This window comes from Camelus ferus, chromosome 9 (genome assembly GCF_009834535.1).
Source record: "Camelus ferus isolate YT-003-E chromosome 9, BCGSAC_Cfer_1.0, whole genome shotgun sequence".
Taxonomy (NCBI): domain Eukaryota; kingdom Metazoa; phylum Chordata; class Mammalia; order Artiodactyla; family Camelidae; genus Camelus; species Camelus ferus.
The window spans coordinates 45,675,836-45,694,983 of NC_045704.1; the positions used below are offsets into that span (position 1 = coordinate 45,675,836).

The 19,148-nt window shown below is 40.7% G+C and overlaps 1 protein-coding gene and 1 pseudogene across 2 annotated transcripts in view; one reads left to right on the plus strand and one right to left on the minus strand.

Moving 5' to 3' along the window:
* Positions 1-2,463: 2,463 nt before the first annotated feature.
* Positions 2,464-2,639, minus strand: LOC116666129 (annotated as a pseudogene).
* Positions 2,640-5,059: 2,420 nt separating this feature from the next.
* The window catches only part of WWP2 (WW domain containing E3 ubiquitin protein ligase 2), a 118,231-nt gene continuing 104,142 nt past the window's right edge, over positions 5,060-19,148 (plus strand). The window contains exon 1 of one of the 2 annotated variants that reach the window (XM_032486650.1): positions 5,060-5,191. Coding sequence is in view for 1 of the 2 variants with exons in the window: in XM_006180567.3 (XP_006180629.3) it covers positions 5,654-5,764 (111 nt within the window). In the remaining variant the exon portion in view is untranslated. Of the gene's footprint in view, positions 5,192-5,354; positions 5,765-19,148 lie in introns of those variants that run through there. The other variant, XM_006180567.3, reaches the window with a different exon arrangement.

Genomic DNA, 19,148 nt, shown 5'->3' on the forward strand with positions numbered 1-19,148 from the left:
CTGTCGGGTGGGCGGGGTCAAACACTCGGGGGGTGCCTTCTGAGGAAATTCGCTTTAGCGTCCGCTCTTTATCTCCTTTACGTTTAAATGTAAAACCTGTATTAGTCTCATTGTTAAAAGTTAGTCAATAAAGATGACCTAATTTAATGATCACAACAACCCTAGAGAAAGGAATTGTTTTAGAGGCAACAGCTAGTTAAGACAACTAGGCCCAGCTAACACGGCTAGTAAGTGGTGTATCAAGATTAACACCGAGACAAACCGACCCGCAGCTGCTTTCTCATCCATTATTATGTCATACCGGCCGCTGCTTGCTTACTTATCCCCACTTCATTTTGAGCAACTTGGGACCAGGGTCTGTCTCCTACTTGCATTAATATACTCACTCCACTTCCATAAGTAAGGGACCTAATTCCTTGCTGAACTGAACTGAAGGGGTAGTTCGTTAACTTCTAAATTCCCTTTCAAATCTGAGCTTCCATTATTACGAGATCTGATCTGTCAGAAATTGACGCTGACGAATTTTGGCTGAATGATGACTTGAGTTTTCAGTCATCCATCTTCAGGAGTGTTGAGTTATTCTAAACTTTCTCCTTCAAGTCTTCATTCCAGTTTTACTCCTTGATTATAATTTATCCATTCTATCTCCAAAAACAAACAAACAAACAAACAAAACCTTCAGTGCCCCGGGGTCTTCAATAATTGCCCAAATCCATTTTCCTTCCCCCAACGAATGTCAAACTTTTCTCCCCATTCATTTTCTCCAACCTCCAGAGCCAAAGTTTCCTGTCCCCGTTGCCTGAAATAGAACAGTTGAAGGCTGTTTCTAATTTTCTAGTTCATCACATCAATTAAAAAAAAATTCTTCTTGCGGTGGGGTGGTGGTAATTAGGTTTATGTATTTATTTAATGGAGGTACTGGGGATTGAACCCAGGACCTTATGCATGCTAAGCATGCACTCTACCACTGGGTAGTCTACCCTCCTCCCCCACTCTTTATTTATTTATTTATTTATTTTTTTATTTCTTGGCATTCTCGTTTTCTGTGCAGAACTTTACATTGCTGACCATATCCTCTTTCTGGACTGTCTCTCCTTGCCTGACTTTGGTGATACTTCACTGCACTGGTCTCCCTATCTCTCTGATGGCTTCTCACCTTCCTTCACTGCACTCACTGCTCCTGTCTTGTACACAGGGGACCCTCCACAGAACTGTCTTGGCCTCTCTGTCTCTTTTAAGTTTTCTCCTCCAGCAATACTATCTGTCCTCAAGGCTTATCATATTTATGACCTTATAGAGATGCTTCCTGAATCTATAGGCCCACTCCGTTTATTCCTCAGCCTAGCTTTCTGACCACATCCATCTGAAAATTTTTGGCATCTTCACGCAGGAGGAAGGTAAAAACTAAGGTAATTATCTCTACTGCCCCCACTTAACCTTTCTTAACAGGTTGAGATCCTATTTTTACTAATGGTATTACCAAAAAAGACATTCAAAGTAAGACTCTCTGAGTCATCTTTATTTCCATGCTCATTCTCAACTCGTACTTCTCTTGCTAAACTTTACTGATGTCACTTTTGAAATGTTTTGGGTGCCTGAGTCCCTTCTACATGCATTCCCATTACCCTAATCAAATTTTCACTTCATGCCTAGCAAATGTAATCCACTCAAAACTAACATTCCTATCTCTAATTTTTTCCTTGATTGACTGCTCCTGTTGCCTAAAAAGGGAGAGAGTATATGGGACCGAGACTTCACAATAAAAAGGCTTTACTGAAGTTGGTGAGAATTCTGTAACCACGAGGGTTAAGAATGATATAGAACAGTGTTCTCAAGCTTGAGTGTGAATCAGAATAACCTGGAGAGCTTGCAAAAACAGATTGCTGGGTTTCATCCTCAGTCTCAGATTCAGTAGGTCTGGGTGGGCTGGGGAATTTGCGTTTCTAGTAAGTTCCAGATGCTGCTGCTCCTGCTGACGTGGGGTCACACTTGAGAATTGCTGATTTAGGGGAAGAGTCAGGATGGGAAAGATCAGAATGTGAGCCTTTATTTTCTAGTAAACATTAAGAATACTTATTAATGTACAAAGTTTCTTGACACTTTGTAGCTTTTGTCATTTTTGGGGTTAACAATCCCTTTAATCCCATTTCTGTTTCCTTGTAACGCTAGTCTCCAAGTCCCCTGAAGTCTCAGAAGGACTCTCATTTAGTCAACAAATGTGTCTTGAGAGCTAATTTATACCACCATGATTTGGGTGATATAATAGCTATGAACAAAGTGATATTTTGTGTAGTATCTGGGGGCACCTTCAGAGTTCATGACTTTGGAGCCAGATCTTGAAGGATGAGTAGGGTAAAGGCATTGAGGTATGAAAGTCCAAAGGGGATGTTCAAGGAATTGAAGGTAGTGCCTGCGGTCTCACAGAGTGTCTCTCTCTGACAGGGGACAGGGTCTCTCAGAAGTAAAGTGAGTTCTGAAACACTTCAACTTTTTTTTTCCCCCTGCTATCACAAATTATGCAGTCAAGTTTCCCTCATTTGGGGAAATTGCAGGGGTCAGCACATCTGAAGTTCAATGGGTAAGCCTCGCCCTGGAAAAACCACCATTGTGATCATGGTATCTCCCCTGCCACTAAGTATACACTTCAATTTTTTGAAGCTCCTGTTTTTTAAAAAGCAAAGAAATCTCAAACATTATTATGAAAATTATGGTTATTTTAAACAGTTTACCTTAACAAATTAACACTTTCAGACACATGTAGAGGGATTCAGCATGTAACTCATTTGGTGATAATGTCAAACTTTACATGTGAGGCCCTTTATGAAGGAAGAGTCTTGTTTGCATGGTGAAGATCTGAGCTCATTTTCAGGACTGGAAAATGAAGAGGCTATGAAACTACATGGTTAACAGTGGGCTAGGGGGTGAGAAAAACTTGATGCAGAAGAAACTACGTGAACTCAGAGTATCCCTGGAATTCCTCTGGACTTTCTTGTCTCTGCCTTTGCCCTTGTTTTCTCTTCTGCCTGAAAATTCTGCTGGCCAATTCCTGCTTACTTAGTCTCCAAGAAGCAACTCAGTTGTTCCCTCTGTAAACTGGTCCTGGTTACCCAAATCAGATTTCTCCTCAAGGACAGATTTGAACTCTTCTTTCTCTCCATACTTAAGACATTTCAGTTCTATCAGTCAATGCGCAGTTATTACTTGTGCTTTGCATTATAGTTAACTGTGTGTGTCTTACTTCTTCAAATAGGTTGGAATTCAGGGACCACGTTTTAGGGGTCTTTTTCCTTAAATGAACATTTCAATTTACTTTTTAACCTTTGGGAAGCACCTTTGTGATGAATTATTTCAGGTTTTTTTTAATGTGTCTTTAAAAAAATCTCCTATACTGTAGAATCTACAGCAGTGAATTCAGTGCTCAGCAAAAGCTGATGAAATCTGTTCATTCAAAAAATTATTTAAAGAGGCCTCTTGTGGGCCAGGTATTGCTTTAGGAGCTGTGTTATAGCTCCTGTCTTCATAATTTTTGCAGTGGTAGACAGATTTTATATATACACACACACATAAGGAAGACAGCTATATAGATAGCTCCTATCTGACAAAAGCCAGATAGTGCTAAATTAAGGAAACAAGGAGAGAAACAAAACAAAACAAAACAAACAACCCCCCCACCCCCACCCCCAAACAGGAGGAGGCTTGTAGGAGGGGAAGGAAGAGATGAGTTGCAATTTTAAATCAGGTGATCAGGAAAGGCTTCACTGAGAGGGACAGTTGAGCAAACAGCTGAAAGAGATGAGGGGGTGTGTCATCTGACTGTCTGGGGCAAGAGCTCTCCAGGAAGAAGAAAAAGCAAGTCCAAAGGGTAGCGGATGAGTAGCTGGAGATGAGATGAGAGAAATAAAGGAGAAGGGTGGGAGGGCCTGGCCAGGCAGGGGCTTTATGGGTCACAATGTATACTTTATAGCTTTTACTCCTTTAATGCACAGCACCAGCCAGCTTTGCCTAGTTCCTTCTTCCTTTTGGCAAGCACCTACACAAATGCCACTAAATCAAAGAGGCCTTTCCTAATCCCCTGGAATAGAATTAGTACAACTCCCATCAGTGGAGCTAGAGAAGTTTTAATAGTTTTATAGATGGGATTAATGTAGGAATTAAGGTATTAAGAGAGGGCTGTAGCTTGAAAGGCCATCTCCTGGATGGATATGGAATGGGGATAGGAAAAGTAGAGACTAAGTGCTCAACCAGTTTAATTTGTATGCATCATAGGCTCCAGCCGAACTGTAAGACCCCAAAATAACAGAATAATTAGTGCACAGTGCTTAAGGCTAATTAGGTGATTAGTATTAATTTTAGTTAATGGTGATTAAAAGTGAACAATTGAGCCTTCATTCAATTTGTCAAAAGCTGAAGTTCTCGACCATCAGTAAAGAATACTGATTTAAAACGTTTTTCTAATTCATAAAATTCTTTCTACTCTGTATATTACGGAAATGGGGGTTAGTTAGTGTGGTGGGGCATTTTATGGACCCCAGCAAGGGTTTTGGAGCTTTTCTACCTTTGCTTTATGTCATAAGAACAGATGCTCCACAAAAACTACTTTTTCGTTTCTAGGGCCTGGAACTCTGCCTACCACATAGTAGGTGAAGAGTTGTCAGGTATAGCAAATTAAAACAGAATATACCCAATTAAGTTTGAGCATCAACAACGAATAGTTTTTTAGTGTAAATATGTGCCAGGCAGCATTTGGGGCACACCTACATTTACACAGTTTATCTGAAATTCAGATTTAACTGGGCGTCCTGTATTTTATCTCGTAACGCTAAAGAGCTCAAAAAACATCTGCCGGCTTGATTGATTGAATGCCTCCTCTCACCTGTAAAACTGGGCTAATATAGATCCGCCCCCGCGGTTGATGGGAGGAGTAAATGAAGCGCCTGGCACTCAGCGAGCCCTCATTTTACTTGGTCGCTCGGGGACCATCTAGCCGGTGGAAAATCCACCACTAAGCATACAAAGGATAAGAACGCCCGACCAAGGTTCCCAGGCCGGGCCTAGGTTGCCCACACCTGCGGGCCCGGCCAGCCTCTTCCGGGTCAGGTGACCGCGCGTGGTCACGTGACCTGGACCGAGTGCGGGCGGTGGAAAGCGGAAGTGGGAGAGGAGTTGGGCGCCGCTTCTGTGGCCGCGGCAGGTAGCGAGCGCCAGCGCGGGGGCGCGGCGAGCGGGCGGGAGGCGCGGGGCGGGCCGGGGGCGGCGGGCGGTGCGGCGTGGGCCGGGGGCGGCGCGGCCCGGGCGCCGGGGGGCGGCGGCTTCCTGTGGGAGGGGCCTGGCGCGGCGGTTCCGGCCTCAGAGGAGGGGTGTCCCGGCTCCCGCCCGAGCAGGGTGGGCGCGGGGGCTGCTCCGAGGTGGGCGCGAAGGCAGCCGGGGGTGAGGCGGCCATCGAGCCCTTCCGGAAGGGGAACGCATCCTAGGTGCCAGGGATGAAGAGGAGTGACCTTTGTGGAGGGATCGAAACTGGAGGAAGGGGCGACTTGGGACTGAGCTGGAATGGGTCGCCTGAGGATGGGCGAATGACATGGAGGGAAAGAAGGAGAAATCAGGAAGATGCTGCCTGAACCGCACCTGAAACTCTCTTCTTCCTTTCTGTTTGGAAATGATTGGTACCCGAGACTTTGATTTCGGTCCCATTCAGTTTTTAAACTTAAGGAGAGATCACAGAATCTTGATCCTCTTGCTTTCGTCACACCCACTTAGTCCTGCTTGGGTAGGTTTTCCACTTTGGGGGAACCTAGCTCTTCAGATCATCTTTCTTTGAGATTTTCTCAGATCAAATCAACTTCTAGGCTTAAAAAAAGTATGTGGGCACCGTGGCCATAAAAAGGCTTTTAGCCTGTTGGGCAGACCTAATGCCAGCATTACCTCAACAACAGAGCGACTGCTGTAACCTTGGACTACCTACACTGCTTTATGACTTTTCCTCTTTCTTCACTTTGAATTATTCAGTTTCCTTTACCATGTGACTGCTTATCTTGACAAACTGTAACCAGGTAGCATGACTGATAGGTCTGTGTTGTGTTCTTTAGAACTCTGACCTGGATCATGATTATGAGATTAAATGCCTGTGTTAAAGCTGTTCATCCTCTTTTTCTTCGTGTTCACTGACATTTGCAGAAGTGGAATGAATTTCATGGTTGTGGTATACCTGGAGTGAATGTTCAAATTAGACATTCACAGGAGCCAGAATTGTTTCGGTTACAAGTAGGAAAAAAAAAAGTACTTTGCTAATGTGTTATGAGTTCAGGTTTTTGGAGTATTTGACAAACACTTAAAAATTGGTTTTTGTGGCAGCCCTGTGCATTAGGTTGGGTGAGCATTATTCCCATTTCACAATGGACAAACGGACCTAAGAGAGATGACTTGAGAGTGTTTTGACGGTATTTTGCTCTTTCTTGCCTACTGGTCTTTTCCTTCCTGCTAGACTGCAAATTCCTCATGGGCGGTTGGTGGGGAGGGGGAGGCGGCCACATCTTATTTGGCTTATTTGGCTACTAGCCTGGCATGCTGTGGGTGCTTGGTAAGTGTTGAGTAAGAATTTACAAAAGTTATAGACCTGTAAGTGGAGGACAAGAGATTTGAACCCGAGTCCTAGCTCTTCTCTTGTCAGACAACCTTGCCATTTTCTCTTATTGGTCCATATGAAAATGACAGACATGAAAAAAAAGGCTTGAATTGGCTTCTCAGTCTTTTTAATTTGACGACTACTTTTCCATTTACAAAGAGCTTATGACAACATCTCATGTGCTCTTCACCACGATCCTGTGAAGGTTGGAGTTGTCCCTATTCTGCAGATGAAGAAACTGAGGCTTAGTGAAGACTTTGCTTTAGAATCTAGAAGTAGGGAGTGAGCAGGGACTCATGCCGAGGCCTTTTACCCTTAGACCCATTATTTTCCATTTATATAGAAGCAATATGAAGTTTTATTTTAAATTTTTTCAAGTATACAAAGTATGACATTTTCAGGGAAAAATAGGACAGATTACAGCAAAAATTGTGAATATAGAGTATACTTGAAATTTAGAAAACCCTGTGCAATGCCATAGCTTCCCCTTGCTCAGAAAACATTTTTTCATTCAATGAATATTTCTAAGTGCCTGCTTTGTGCCAGGCATTGTTCTGGAGTTGCATTGTCCAGCGTGGTGGTCACTAGCTACATGGGGCTGTTGAGCACTAGAGATAGGCTATGAGTATAAAATACACACCAGCTTTCTGAAGACTTAGTATGAAAAAAAAAAGGTAAAATATCTCATTGACTCTTTTAATAATAAATGATAGTATAAATATATGCTGTAAATGATAACATTTAAGTTTATTGAATTAGATACAATAGAATTGAAATTTCCTGTTTCTTTTTAAATGTTTTAAAAATGTTTCCTAGAAAATTAAAAATTATATGGGACAGTACTGTCCTAAACACCAAGGAATGTAGTACATAAGGAAGGCAAAAAGTCCTGTGCTTGTGGATCTTAAATTTTAGTGGGGAAAGGCACAATAAACAAAACAACCAGGTAGACTGCACATTATGGCGGGAGGCAGGATGTGGCGTGTCAGTGGGGGGTTGTAGTTTTGTATAGGGTCCTTAGAAAGTCTTTCTGAGAAGTTGGTGGTTGAGTGAAGATCTGAAGGTGAGAGAAGGAGCTGTGTGGCTAAATGGGGACATAGCGGTCCAGGCAGAGGGAATGGTACATTCAGCAGGTTGGTGGATCAGCCTGGAGGCCAGTGTGGCTGGAGGGGTGTGAGTAAGAGGGGATGGAGAGGATGAGGTCAGAGAGGTGTTGGGGGTAAGGGGAGAGATTGTGGGCCATTGTGAGAATGCTGATTTTCACTTAGTGAGCTGAGGCCACTAGAGGGTTTTGAGAAGTGGAATCAACATGATTCATCCTGCCTTCTTTTTTTTTTGAGGGGGGGAGGTAATTAGGTTTATTTATGTATTGAAAAAAATTTTTTTTTAATGGAGGCACTGGAGATTGAACCCAGGACCTCCTATCGTGCATGCTAAGCATGTGCTTTACGACTGAGCTCTACCCTCCCCCTTCATCCTGCCTTTTAACAAGCTCATTCCGGTTGTGGAGAGAGTGAAGAGGATAAAGGTAGAAGCAGGGAGACAAGTTCAGAGGCTGTTGCCAGGATCCAGGTGAAGGATGGGTCGGGTGCTGGTGATGGAGATGGTGAGGAGCGGTTGGGCCCTGGGTATATATTGAAGTATACAGCCAGCCGGGTGTGTGGAGGTGGGATGTGAGTGGAAGAAAGGAGGCACCGATGACTCCGCCAACTTTGGTGTGAACAGCAAGGAATGGAGTTGTCATTCACTGCAATGGGAAGACTGCAAGAGAGCTGGGCTGGGGCTCAGTTTTGTTCACGTTGATTGTAAAATGCCTCGCAGAAATCCAGGTGAAGGTGTCGTGGGCACTTCGAAGGAAGTCTGGAGCCGGGCCTGGGCTGGGGGTGTCCATGTGGAAGCGATTAGCATGAGGATGGTATTTAGAGTTAAGAGACCAGGCAAGGTCACTTAGGGCATGATGGGAATATGTATCCAAGAGGCTTGCTTCTTGCTAGAAGGTAAATTTTGAAACAGAAATCTCAGTTTATCCTATTACACCAGTAGTTATTTTTAAGTATAGGAAAGCATTGTAGTCTGTCTCAGGGAACTTAGTTTTCTCTCCTTTTCACTTTTCATTTAATGACCCTTTTGAAAACCACAGGCTAATGGGTTTCTTTTTTCCTGAGGAGGCTACTCTTCTAAGCGTGCATCTCTGTAGGGCCGCTGAAATCAGTTTCTGGAATTAGTTGGGCTTTCTGGGTTGGCAACCAATTTAGACATCTCGAAGAAGGATGGAGCCTGGAATGATGGGTAATGGGGTCTTTTTTTTTTTTTTTTGGCATGCCTTTTTTTAATTGAAGTATAGTTGATTTGTAGTGTTTCAGGTACCTAATAAAGTGATTCATATATATATACTTTTTCAGGTTCTTTTCCATCATAGGTTATTACAAGGTATTGAATATAGTTCCTTGTGGGTAATGGGTTTTTAATGTTTAAAATATTGGTTCTACCTGACATGTACTGAATGCAGGTTGTTGTGAGGCATCCCGCTGTTTTATAGATTTAAAACAAACAGAACCTCACTGAGGTGAAGTGACCCTTGTGAGGTCATGTAGCTAAGACATGGAGGAGCTGGGATTTGAATCGGTCCTCTGAGTCCAGATCTGATGCTTCTTTCCGGAAGATGTGCAGTAGTAGGTGCATAAGCATCAACTTCCACTGGAATCAAATCAGTGAGCTGCTTTTGCATGACTTTAAGTCGCTTCAGATTATCAAAGACTCCAGGATTTCTGAGAGGTAGGGACAAAAGGGAAGATCTTGTTTCACTTAAAAAGAACCAGCTGACTCTTTTTTGGAAGGTTGCAGTCCCCTGCTCCTGCCTCTCCCCCGCAGCTTGAAAATGGACATTCAGTGATGTAAGTCAGGTTGTTAGTAACTACTTTTAGGAAACTACTGAATACCAAGACTTGGTAGCCCCTGACCTAGGGTAGGTCCTCTTCCTCTTTGTTATCCATGCCTTTGTTTCTGTTTTGTCATTGGAACTGTTTTCCAGTTTCTTTTATTACTAGTTTATAATTCCACTGTGCTTCCAACGATACGATCTCCCTTGTCCCTCCCCCTCTTTTTATGTGCTTGGTCTTCGTACGGATGTCCTTTGGCCAAGTTCAACTCCATTTGATTGTTTTTCAGTATGGGCCTTGGGAGAATGGATGGTAATTCTATGCAGGACAGAGGAAGGAGGCCAAGAAAGAAACATTAGTGTTGGAAAGAACCGGAAAACTGTGAGCGTGTGAAGGAAAGGAGGAATCTTTTGAGCAGACCTTTCTCATCCACATCTTTGAGACGTGAATGCAGGGTGGATCTATACTTATAAATTAGAAGCTCTGCCTATTTCTACAGCAGGCTAATTAGAAGGAAAAGTTTGGTGCTGGTAAGTAGGTTTTGCTCTTCCGTGGCTCATCTGCCACACAGGTCCACAGGTCTCAAGATCAGTGTTCAGTGGCTTCTTGACTTGAAGTTGGGTCAAGAATGTCAGGCATCTCAGAGCCTAAAATTTCAGCATCAAGAAGAACAAGTTTAGCTTGTAGTTAATACTTAAAGAACATGTAGCACGTGCCAGCTGCTTTACCTGAACTCATCTGTTCCCTGCAGTAATCTTATAAGGTGGGTGCTGTTATTAGGTTCATGTCACAGATAAGGAAACTGAAATTTAGAGAGGATAAGTAATTTGTTCAGTGCCACTCATTGGCTCGTGAGTGGTCAAGCCTATTTGTCTCCAAAAGATTGACTGGTTTGAAAGGTTCTTGCTGAAGTCAGGTGATACAGATAATCAGCTACTTCAGGTGTTGCAAAAGCTGTCACTTGTGAAGTCAGACATGTGATTGCTTTCTCCCACAAAAAGCTCTTCAAGGATTTATTTAATGGGGGTCTCTTAGAGCAAGGTACCTGAGCTCCTAGAGGGTAGGGGCCCGATGGCATTCTCCTCTGTATTTCCAGGGCCCAGCCCAGACTGGGTTCTATGAACAGCTGTTGAAAGACTGACCCTGGCTCAGGACTGGACAGGGTGAATCAACAGGGTCTGAAAGAGGTCCAGTCAGAAGGTTGCTTGCCTTCCTGCTAAAGGTGCCGTTGACTGTTACAGTTTCCTGGCTTCAAGAATCAACCTGTCCTAATAACACAAAAGTTGGGTTGTCCATTGACTGATGAAAGAATAAACAAAATGTGGCTATCCATACAATGGAATATTATTCAGCTAGGAAAAGGTATGAAATACTGATGCATGCTACAGTGTGGGTGAACCTGGAAAACATTATGCTAAGTGAAAGAAGCCAGCTGCAAAAGACCACATGATGTATGATTCCATTTATTTGAAATGTCCAGAAAAGGCAGATCCACAGAGACAGAGAGTAGATTAGTGACTGGGGGCTGGGGAACAAAGAGGAATGAGGAGTGACCGTTAACGGGTATGAGATTTCTTTTGGGGTGATGAAAATGTTCCAGAATTTGATAGCAGTAATAGTTGTACAACCCAGTGAATATACTAAAACCCACCAAATCGTGTGCTTTAAAAAGGTGAACTTACGGCATGTGAATTATATTTCAACAAAAATAAAATATAAAAAAGAATCAAACACACATCCTCTCCTCTGCATTGTGTGGAGGTTAAGATTTTGGTGCAGGTGACAGCAGCCGCCATCCTTTTTTTCCTGCCTGCCACATGTTATTCAGCTTCCTCAACTGTTCCCTATTGAACATGTTAAAAAAAAATTCTCCCTGCTTTTTTGATCTCAGGTATTTCAAGTATTTTAACCAAAAAGGACTGTGATACATCTTGGTTGTCTTTCTGGATGTCTTAGGAAACTGAACCAGGAGGTGGACCTCGAGATGTTTGATTTCACTAATAAGGACTCAAGAATTACTCCCCTAGTGAGTAGTTTCTTTGAACAGCCAGTGGTTTATAGGCAAAGAAAGTTACCTTTTTCTTCTTTCTTTCTTTTTTTTTTTTTGAGTGTCTTTTTCAAGAGTTATCAGTGTAACGGCACTGTTTCTTCCTTTGGGGCAGAGCTGATAAGCCCCGGCAGCTGAGAGTTCAGGTTGTACCACAGATGAACTCTGAACTGAGGGTGGTTACTCTTTAGATTGTGAGCCCAACACTGGTACCCAGGTAGGCGCACAGTAGGAAAAAGGAAGAAATCACGGGGCAGGAAGAGCTAGCAAAGTAGAAAGGCAAAGAGAGGTAAAGAGGAGGAAGAGGATGGTAAAGCTGTCATGTGAAGACCAGAGAGAGGCTGCCTGTTACTTTTCTACTGTAGCCGTTTTTACTTTATCCTGTCACTTGTTATTAAGGCAGAGTATTCTTATATTTTCAAAAGATAATCAATTGTTGTGCTAGTAGTGGCATCAACAAGTTGTTTTGAATAGAGCATGAGAAATATTCTTTTTATAAAAAATAGTAAAACATAATTGTACATTTAGGATTCTGTTTTGTGTCTGGAATCACAATTAAGAAACATGACAATTTCAGCAAGACCATGCCGCCTGTGACTGCTGGGGTTATTTCTTGAGGGAAGTTCCAGTGGGGCCTGAGTCCAGGTGGACATAGGAGTTGGGTCCCCCCAGGTTGTGTTGTTGGAAGAGGACTTCCAGTTTCAGCCTGACCTGATAAAATCCATATCTTCTAAAAACCTTTGTTGCTCATGGAGTTAATTTCCAACTCTTTATATGTGTAACAAATTAGCACAAGCTTGATTTTTAAAACAACAGGCATTTGTTCCTTTATTGTTTCGGAGGCCAGAAGTCCAAAATCAAGGTGTCAGCTATGTGAGCGGGGGCGACACCCCTCTGCGCTTTAGGGAAGAGTCCTGTGGCTCCAGGCATTTGTGGGCTTGGGGTTGTGTGACTCCAATCTCTGCCCCAGTCTTCCTTGCCTTCTCCCCTGTGTCTCTTCTCTCTGTCTCCCATAAGGATGCTGGGCCCATCCTAAATCCAGGATGATCTCATCTTGAGATCTTTAGGTTAATCACATCTACAAGGACCTTATTTCCAAATAAGGCCACATTCACAGGTTCCAAGGGGGTTAGCCCTTAGGTATATCTTTTGGGGTCTACCATTCAGCTCACTACAGTAATTAAATGTAGATGGGATGCTTTTATAAAAATGAAATAAGGACATCATCTCATGACCTGATTTGAAGAGAACCCTTTTCCTTTCTTGAATTTAAATTTTATTTATACCCCAAATAATGCATACACTTAAGTTGGGAAAGTCAAATAGCATTCTTGGCTTACAGTACAACAGCAGTTCCTTGATTCACTCCTTTTTCTTCTTGATTCTTATTCTATAGAGTCAGTGACTTTTGACTCTTAGAGCTCTTTTCTGGTATTGACTTCTGCACCTCTAAGTGGTATCCTTATACCCTCATTTCTTAGCTCGTGAGTTTTATCTATTGTCTTTTAACCCCTGAAGGTGAAGATTTAGCTCTCTGGCCAGTCTCTACAAACACCCACTTCTGATTACAACCATATCACATTTTGATTAAACTGTTCATGCTATTACTTTTTTAAAAATTGAAGTATAGTTGATTTATAATGTGTTAGTTTCTGGTGTACAGCACTGTGTTTCACTTATACACATATATATTCTTTATCATTATACGTTATTACAAGTGGTTGAATATAGTTCCCTAGACCCCTGTGCTATACAGTAGGACCTAGTTGTATATCTATTTTATATATAGTAGTTTGTATCTGCTAATCCCAAACTCCTAATTTATCCCTTCTCACACCCTTTCGCCTTTGGTAACCATAAGTTTGTTTTCTCTGTCTGTGAATCTGTTTCTGTTTTGTAAATAAGTCATCTTTTAAAATTCCACATATAAATGATATTTCTCTTTCTCTGTCTGACTTAACTTCATTTAGTATGATAATCTCAAGGTCCATCCATGTTGCTGCATATGGCATATTTCATTCTTTTTAATGGCCGAGTAATATTCCATTGTATGTATATGTGTGTGTCTATACATATATATATATGTATCACATCTTCTTTATCCAGTCATCTGTCGATGGACATTTAGGTTACTTCCATGTCTTGGCTATGTCAACAGTGCTGCTATAAACATTGGGGTGCATGTATCTTTTCGAATTAGAGTTTTCTCTGGATATTGTTCATGCTATTATGATTATAGATATTCACTGCTGAGACACACAGTTTATTAGGACTACATTTCCTTTCTCATACAGCTTTTGTTTTTATTAGAGTTGCATATTTCCTGATTTTTTTTGTTTGCATAATTTTCTTTGTATATATTACTAGTTGAGCACCAAACATTCTGATAGAGCTAAAATAATACTAGTTTCAGTGCAGTCAGATGCCTCGTGTAATCTATTTTGGCCATTTTCTTTCTTTCGTCTAGAGATGACACTTCTTATAAACTCTAATCGGGACTGGTTGCTCTCCAGGCTAACGCACAGTAATACTTTGGGATTTCTGTTCACCGTCAATCTGGGAGGTCCTTTTGCCTCTCTCATGTGAATACCCACTAGACTCCAACTTTCTCATTTACTCCCCTGGAGCACATCTTGCAGTAGCTTCCTGAGAAAATGAGCTTTGTAAGCATTTTTTTTGAGACGTTACAAATCTGAAAACGTCATTGTTTTCCTGTCATACTTGATTGTTGGTTTCCTTGGTTATAGAATTGTAGATTGTCAATAATTTTATCTGAGATTGGAAAGCATTGCATGGTCTTCTAGTAGCCAGTGTTACTGTTGAGAGGTCTGATGCCATGCAGATTCCTGTTCTCTGTTAAGGTGACTGGAAGCTGATACACCCTTTGTTCTCATGTTCTGAACTTTAATGATATCGTGCCTTGGTGTGTGTTTCTTTTTTCCATACATTGTTCTGGCCACTCAACTGGATTCTTTTTGTCTAGAAATTAATATTCTTCAGCTTAAGATGAATCTGTAATATTTCTTTGATGATGTTCTCTTTTTTTCTCTTTTCTATTTCTGGACTTACTCTAGTAAGTCAGACATTGGACATTTTAAACAAATCCACTATTTTAACAAAAGTCTTTTCTCTCCTATTTACCATCTTATTTTTATTCTTGTTCTACTTTTTAGAATATATCCTCACTTTATCAGCTTCGTTTCTGCTATCAGAACTGTCCTTTCCAAGAGCGTTTTCTTGTTCTGTGAATCAACCAACCAACCAATCTCCCTCCCTCCCTTCCTTCTTTTAAAATTACATTCTGTTCTTGTTTCATGGGTGCAATATTTTCTCTTATCTGTCTGAATTGTTTTGAGACTTTCTTTGACCTCAGCTACATTTAACTGAGTTTTTAAAATTGAGATACAATTCACATATTTTAAAATTCAACATTTTGACGTGTTCAATTCTGTGGATTTTAGTATTTTTCACAAAGTTGTGCCATCATCACCACTATCCAATTCCAGAACATTTTCTCACCCCATTTTATCGCCCAAAAAGAAAACCTGTACCCCTGTACTCAATCCTCATCCCTGGGTAACCATTATTCTACTTTCTGTTTTAATGGATTTGCCTACTGTAGATATTTCATATAAATGAAATCATATAATTGGGCCTTTTGGTCTAGCTTCTTTCACTTAGCATGTCTTCAAGTTTCATCCATATTGCAGCGTGAAACTACTTCATTCCTTTTCATGGCCAAATAATATTCCATTGTATTGATAGATTACATTTTATTTATCCATTTATCAGTTGATAGACATTTGGATTGTTTCCACTTTTTGGCTATTACAAATAATTCAGCTGTGAACATTAGTGTACATATTTTTGTGTAGACACATGTTTCAGTTATTTTGGGTATATACCTGGAAATGGAATTGCTGGGCCTTATGGTAATTCAGTGTTTAACTTTTTGAGGAACTGCCAAGCTCCTCCAAAGCTGCTTGCAAGCAATGTATAAAGATTCCAGTTTGTCCAAGTTCTCACCAAAACTTGTTACTGTATGTTTTTTGATTTTGGCCATTTTGGTTTGTGTAAAGTGGTATCTCATTGTGGTTTTATTTTCCATTTCTCTAGTGACTAATGGTGTTGAACATCTTTTCATATGCTTACTGTTTATTTATATATATTCTTTGGAGAAAGTTCTTTTTAGATCCTTTGCCCATTTTTGTCTTAGTTGGATTATTTGTCTTTTCACTGTTGAGTTGTAAAAGTTCTTCATGTATTCTGAATACAAGTCTTTTATGAATATGTGATTTGTAAATATTTTCTTTCATTCTGTTGATTGTCTTTTCACTTTCTTGATGGTGTCCTTTGAAGCACAGAAGTCTTTAATTTTTGATGAAGTCACGTTTATCTAGTTTTTCTTCCGTTGTTTGTGCCTTTCCTATCATCTAAGAAACCATCTCTTAATATAAATTTATACCTAGTATAGATTTATACCTGTGGTTTCTTCTAAGAGTTTTAGAGGGTTGCTCCTGTATTTTGGTCTTTGATCCATTTTGAGTTCATTTTTGTCTGATGTATGAGGTAGGGATCCAACTTCATTCATTTACACATGGATATCCAGTTGTCCCAGCACCGTTTGCTGAAAAGACTTATTCTTTTCCCATTGAATTGTGTTGCAGTCTTGTCTAAAATCAATTGAACATCAGTGTGGGTTTGTATTTGGACTCGCAATTCTCTCCCGTTGTTCTATACATCTGTCCTTGTACCAGTACCACACAGTCTTGATTACTGTGGATTTTGAGTAAAATTTGAAATTAGAAAGTACAAAGCCTCCAATTTTCTTCTTTTTCAAGATTGTTTTGGCCATTCTGGGTCTCTTGCATTTTCTTATGAATTTTAGGATCAGCTTATCAATTGAGTTCTTTTCTCTTTGTTTTGATACCTGGCTTTTATGTCTGAGGCTCTCTTCAAAGAGTTGTGTGTATTTAAGTGTGCTCGGATCCAGATGAGGGAAAGTGAGTGAAGCTGGGAGACAGTGACCTCGTAGACTTTCTCTTATCTCCTTGGATCCTCATATGGTGCCTTATCCCCACCCTCAGCTATGCTTGATGTTCTCAGGTCTGGTTTAACCTATCCAGAGACTAAAGTTTAACTCTCTTGTTTGAGATTAGGGAGAGGTAACTGCCTAGCTGAGCTAGATGGTGACGGAAGTCTGGGGCTCTTTTCCATACAGACTTTGACTAGTCCTCCTATTTTTAGCCCCACTCCCCCCCATCACAGGCAGTTAGGTTTCAGTTTCAACTCACTTTCCACTTTCCAAAATGTTGCTGCCATCTCTGTCCTCTCCTTTTCCATTCTTTTTCAGTGGGTTGATATTTTGGGGGTTTCTTTCCTGCAATTTTGATGGAGTTTGAGAAGGGAGCCGAGATAAATACGTGTATAGTCTGTCATGTTTATTGAGAGCCCCTGAAATTTCCTTTAGGGGAAAAGTTGGTATCAACGAAGTTGGTACAATAGTCTCCTTGGGAAACATTCCTGACACAGCTCCTTCATTCTGTTCCTAGAGTTATATATTGCCTTATTTTTTCATCTGCTTTTTTTATTTGCATAATTTTAGTTTCACCTTGAACATTCTGATAGAGCTAAAGTACTTCCTTCAGTGCAGTCAAATTAGTTGAGGTATCACCTGGTTCAGTAACACTAATCCAGTTCTTCTCACCCCAACTTCATTTTGAGATCATCTGGGTAACTTTTAAATAACACAACTGTCCCCACCCAACTCTAGAACAATCGAGTGAGATTCTCTTGAACATATATGTTGGCATATTAGTATATATGCTGATGCTGTGTCAAAGAAAAAAGACTTTATACTTAAGACCCAAAGTATATATTATTATAAACTGTAAAAAAAAAAAAAAAAGAATATCTGAGGTTGAGGTTTGGTTGTCAGTGGATTTTTTTTTAATGTTCTCCACATAATTCATATGTGCAGAAAGAATTGAGAACCAGTGCTCCAAGGCGTTTCATATTTCATTAAGGGTAATTTGCCTAACAAGATAAATTCAGTTGCATCTCTTATCGCTGTCCTCCTCCTCCTCTTTCACTGCCCTCCAGCTACTCTGGCCCCCTTCCTTCTACTCCCAAAACGCGCAACCATCTCCAGAGCTTTTACTCTTGCCCTCTTACCTGTGTGGAGTGTTCTAACGCAGATACCCTCAATTCCCTCCTTCACCTTCTTCAGATCTTTGCTCAGAATTCACCTTCTCCATGAGACTTTCCTTGTCCACAACTTCTAAAATTTCTCCTTCCAACCCCCACCCCAAATTCTTATCCTCCTTCACTGTTTTGTTTTTCTCCATACCACTTGTCACCTCTATGGTTCTCTTGTTTGTTTCCTATTTGGCATCCCCTCCCTGCAGTGCTCTTTCCCTGTGTATCAGTCTCCTACTGTATAAAGAGGGCAGTGGGTGGACCTTCATTTAACATTGCCCTCAGGGCCGGTTTTTATTTGAGAAAATCTTTTTTCTCCTTCGCTTTGAAGGATAACTTCATCAGATTCAAAATTCTAGGTTGGTTTTTTTTTTTCTTTCAACACTTTAAATATTTCACTGCACAAAGACTTGCTTCCTTTTTAAATTTATTTTTTGATTTTTTTGTATCTATCCTGCTTGATGTTCTCTGAGCTTCTTGGATCCATGGTTTGGTGTATGCCGTTAATTTGGGGAAATTCTTGGCCATTATTTCATTTTCTGTTCTCTTTTCTGGCATTCCAATTATGTGTATTTTGTACTTTTTGAAATTGTTAATAAGTTGTAGGTACTTTGGGGTGGGATCTGACTCCCCTTCTATAGTAATGGTTATTTGTCTTTATACATGGTTTGGAAAGGTTTTACTGTCTTATAGTATCAGGGTGGTATCTTATTAATGGATTTGGAAAGACAGACAAAGCCCCACATAAATAACATGGGTTATTGTTAGACATTGGAGGAAGAAAACATGGAGGTCTTATCTACTCTGTTTCTCCTGCTCTTCCAGTTGGTTTTGTTTGAGCCTTCTTTGGAGTTTGTCTGATTGATTTTGTTTTGGGGCCATGAAGTATATAGATCAAGAGGTTTGGTCTTTCTCCCATTTAACAGGCCATGTAGGGCCTTTGAGGTTCATTCTTGTGAATTCTCTCGAGTTCAGACCAAAGGCTGAAAACAGCTAAAGCTCAGAGAGAACAAGCTAGTTTAAAAACTACCCTCAGTCAAGTTTCTTTAGGAGAGAAAGAGTCCCAGTAGATGAAAAGATTTTTAAATTATTCTTTTTAAAGTCTATAAATAATGAATTCCCAGCTTTTAGTGCTTTAACCTCTGTTACTAAAAGCCCTGAGGCTTGATTTATCATCATTAATCTTTCCTTCATTACTCAAGATATCATCTTTTTTCCCCTGTAAAATTATTGTTAAATTATGAAAAAGATCAGACATATGAAGTGGTTCAGAGAAGAAGATAACAAGCAGTCGTCAAAAGCCACCATCTGGATTTAATGAATATTAACATTTTGCCATATTCGCTTCAGAACTTTTTCCTTTAAAAAGTGAAATGTTGCACATACAGTTGAAGTTCCCTTGGTC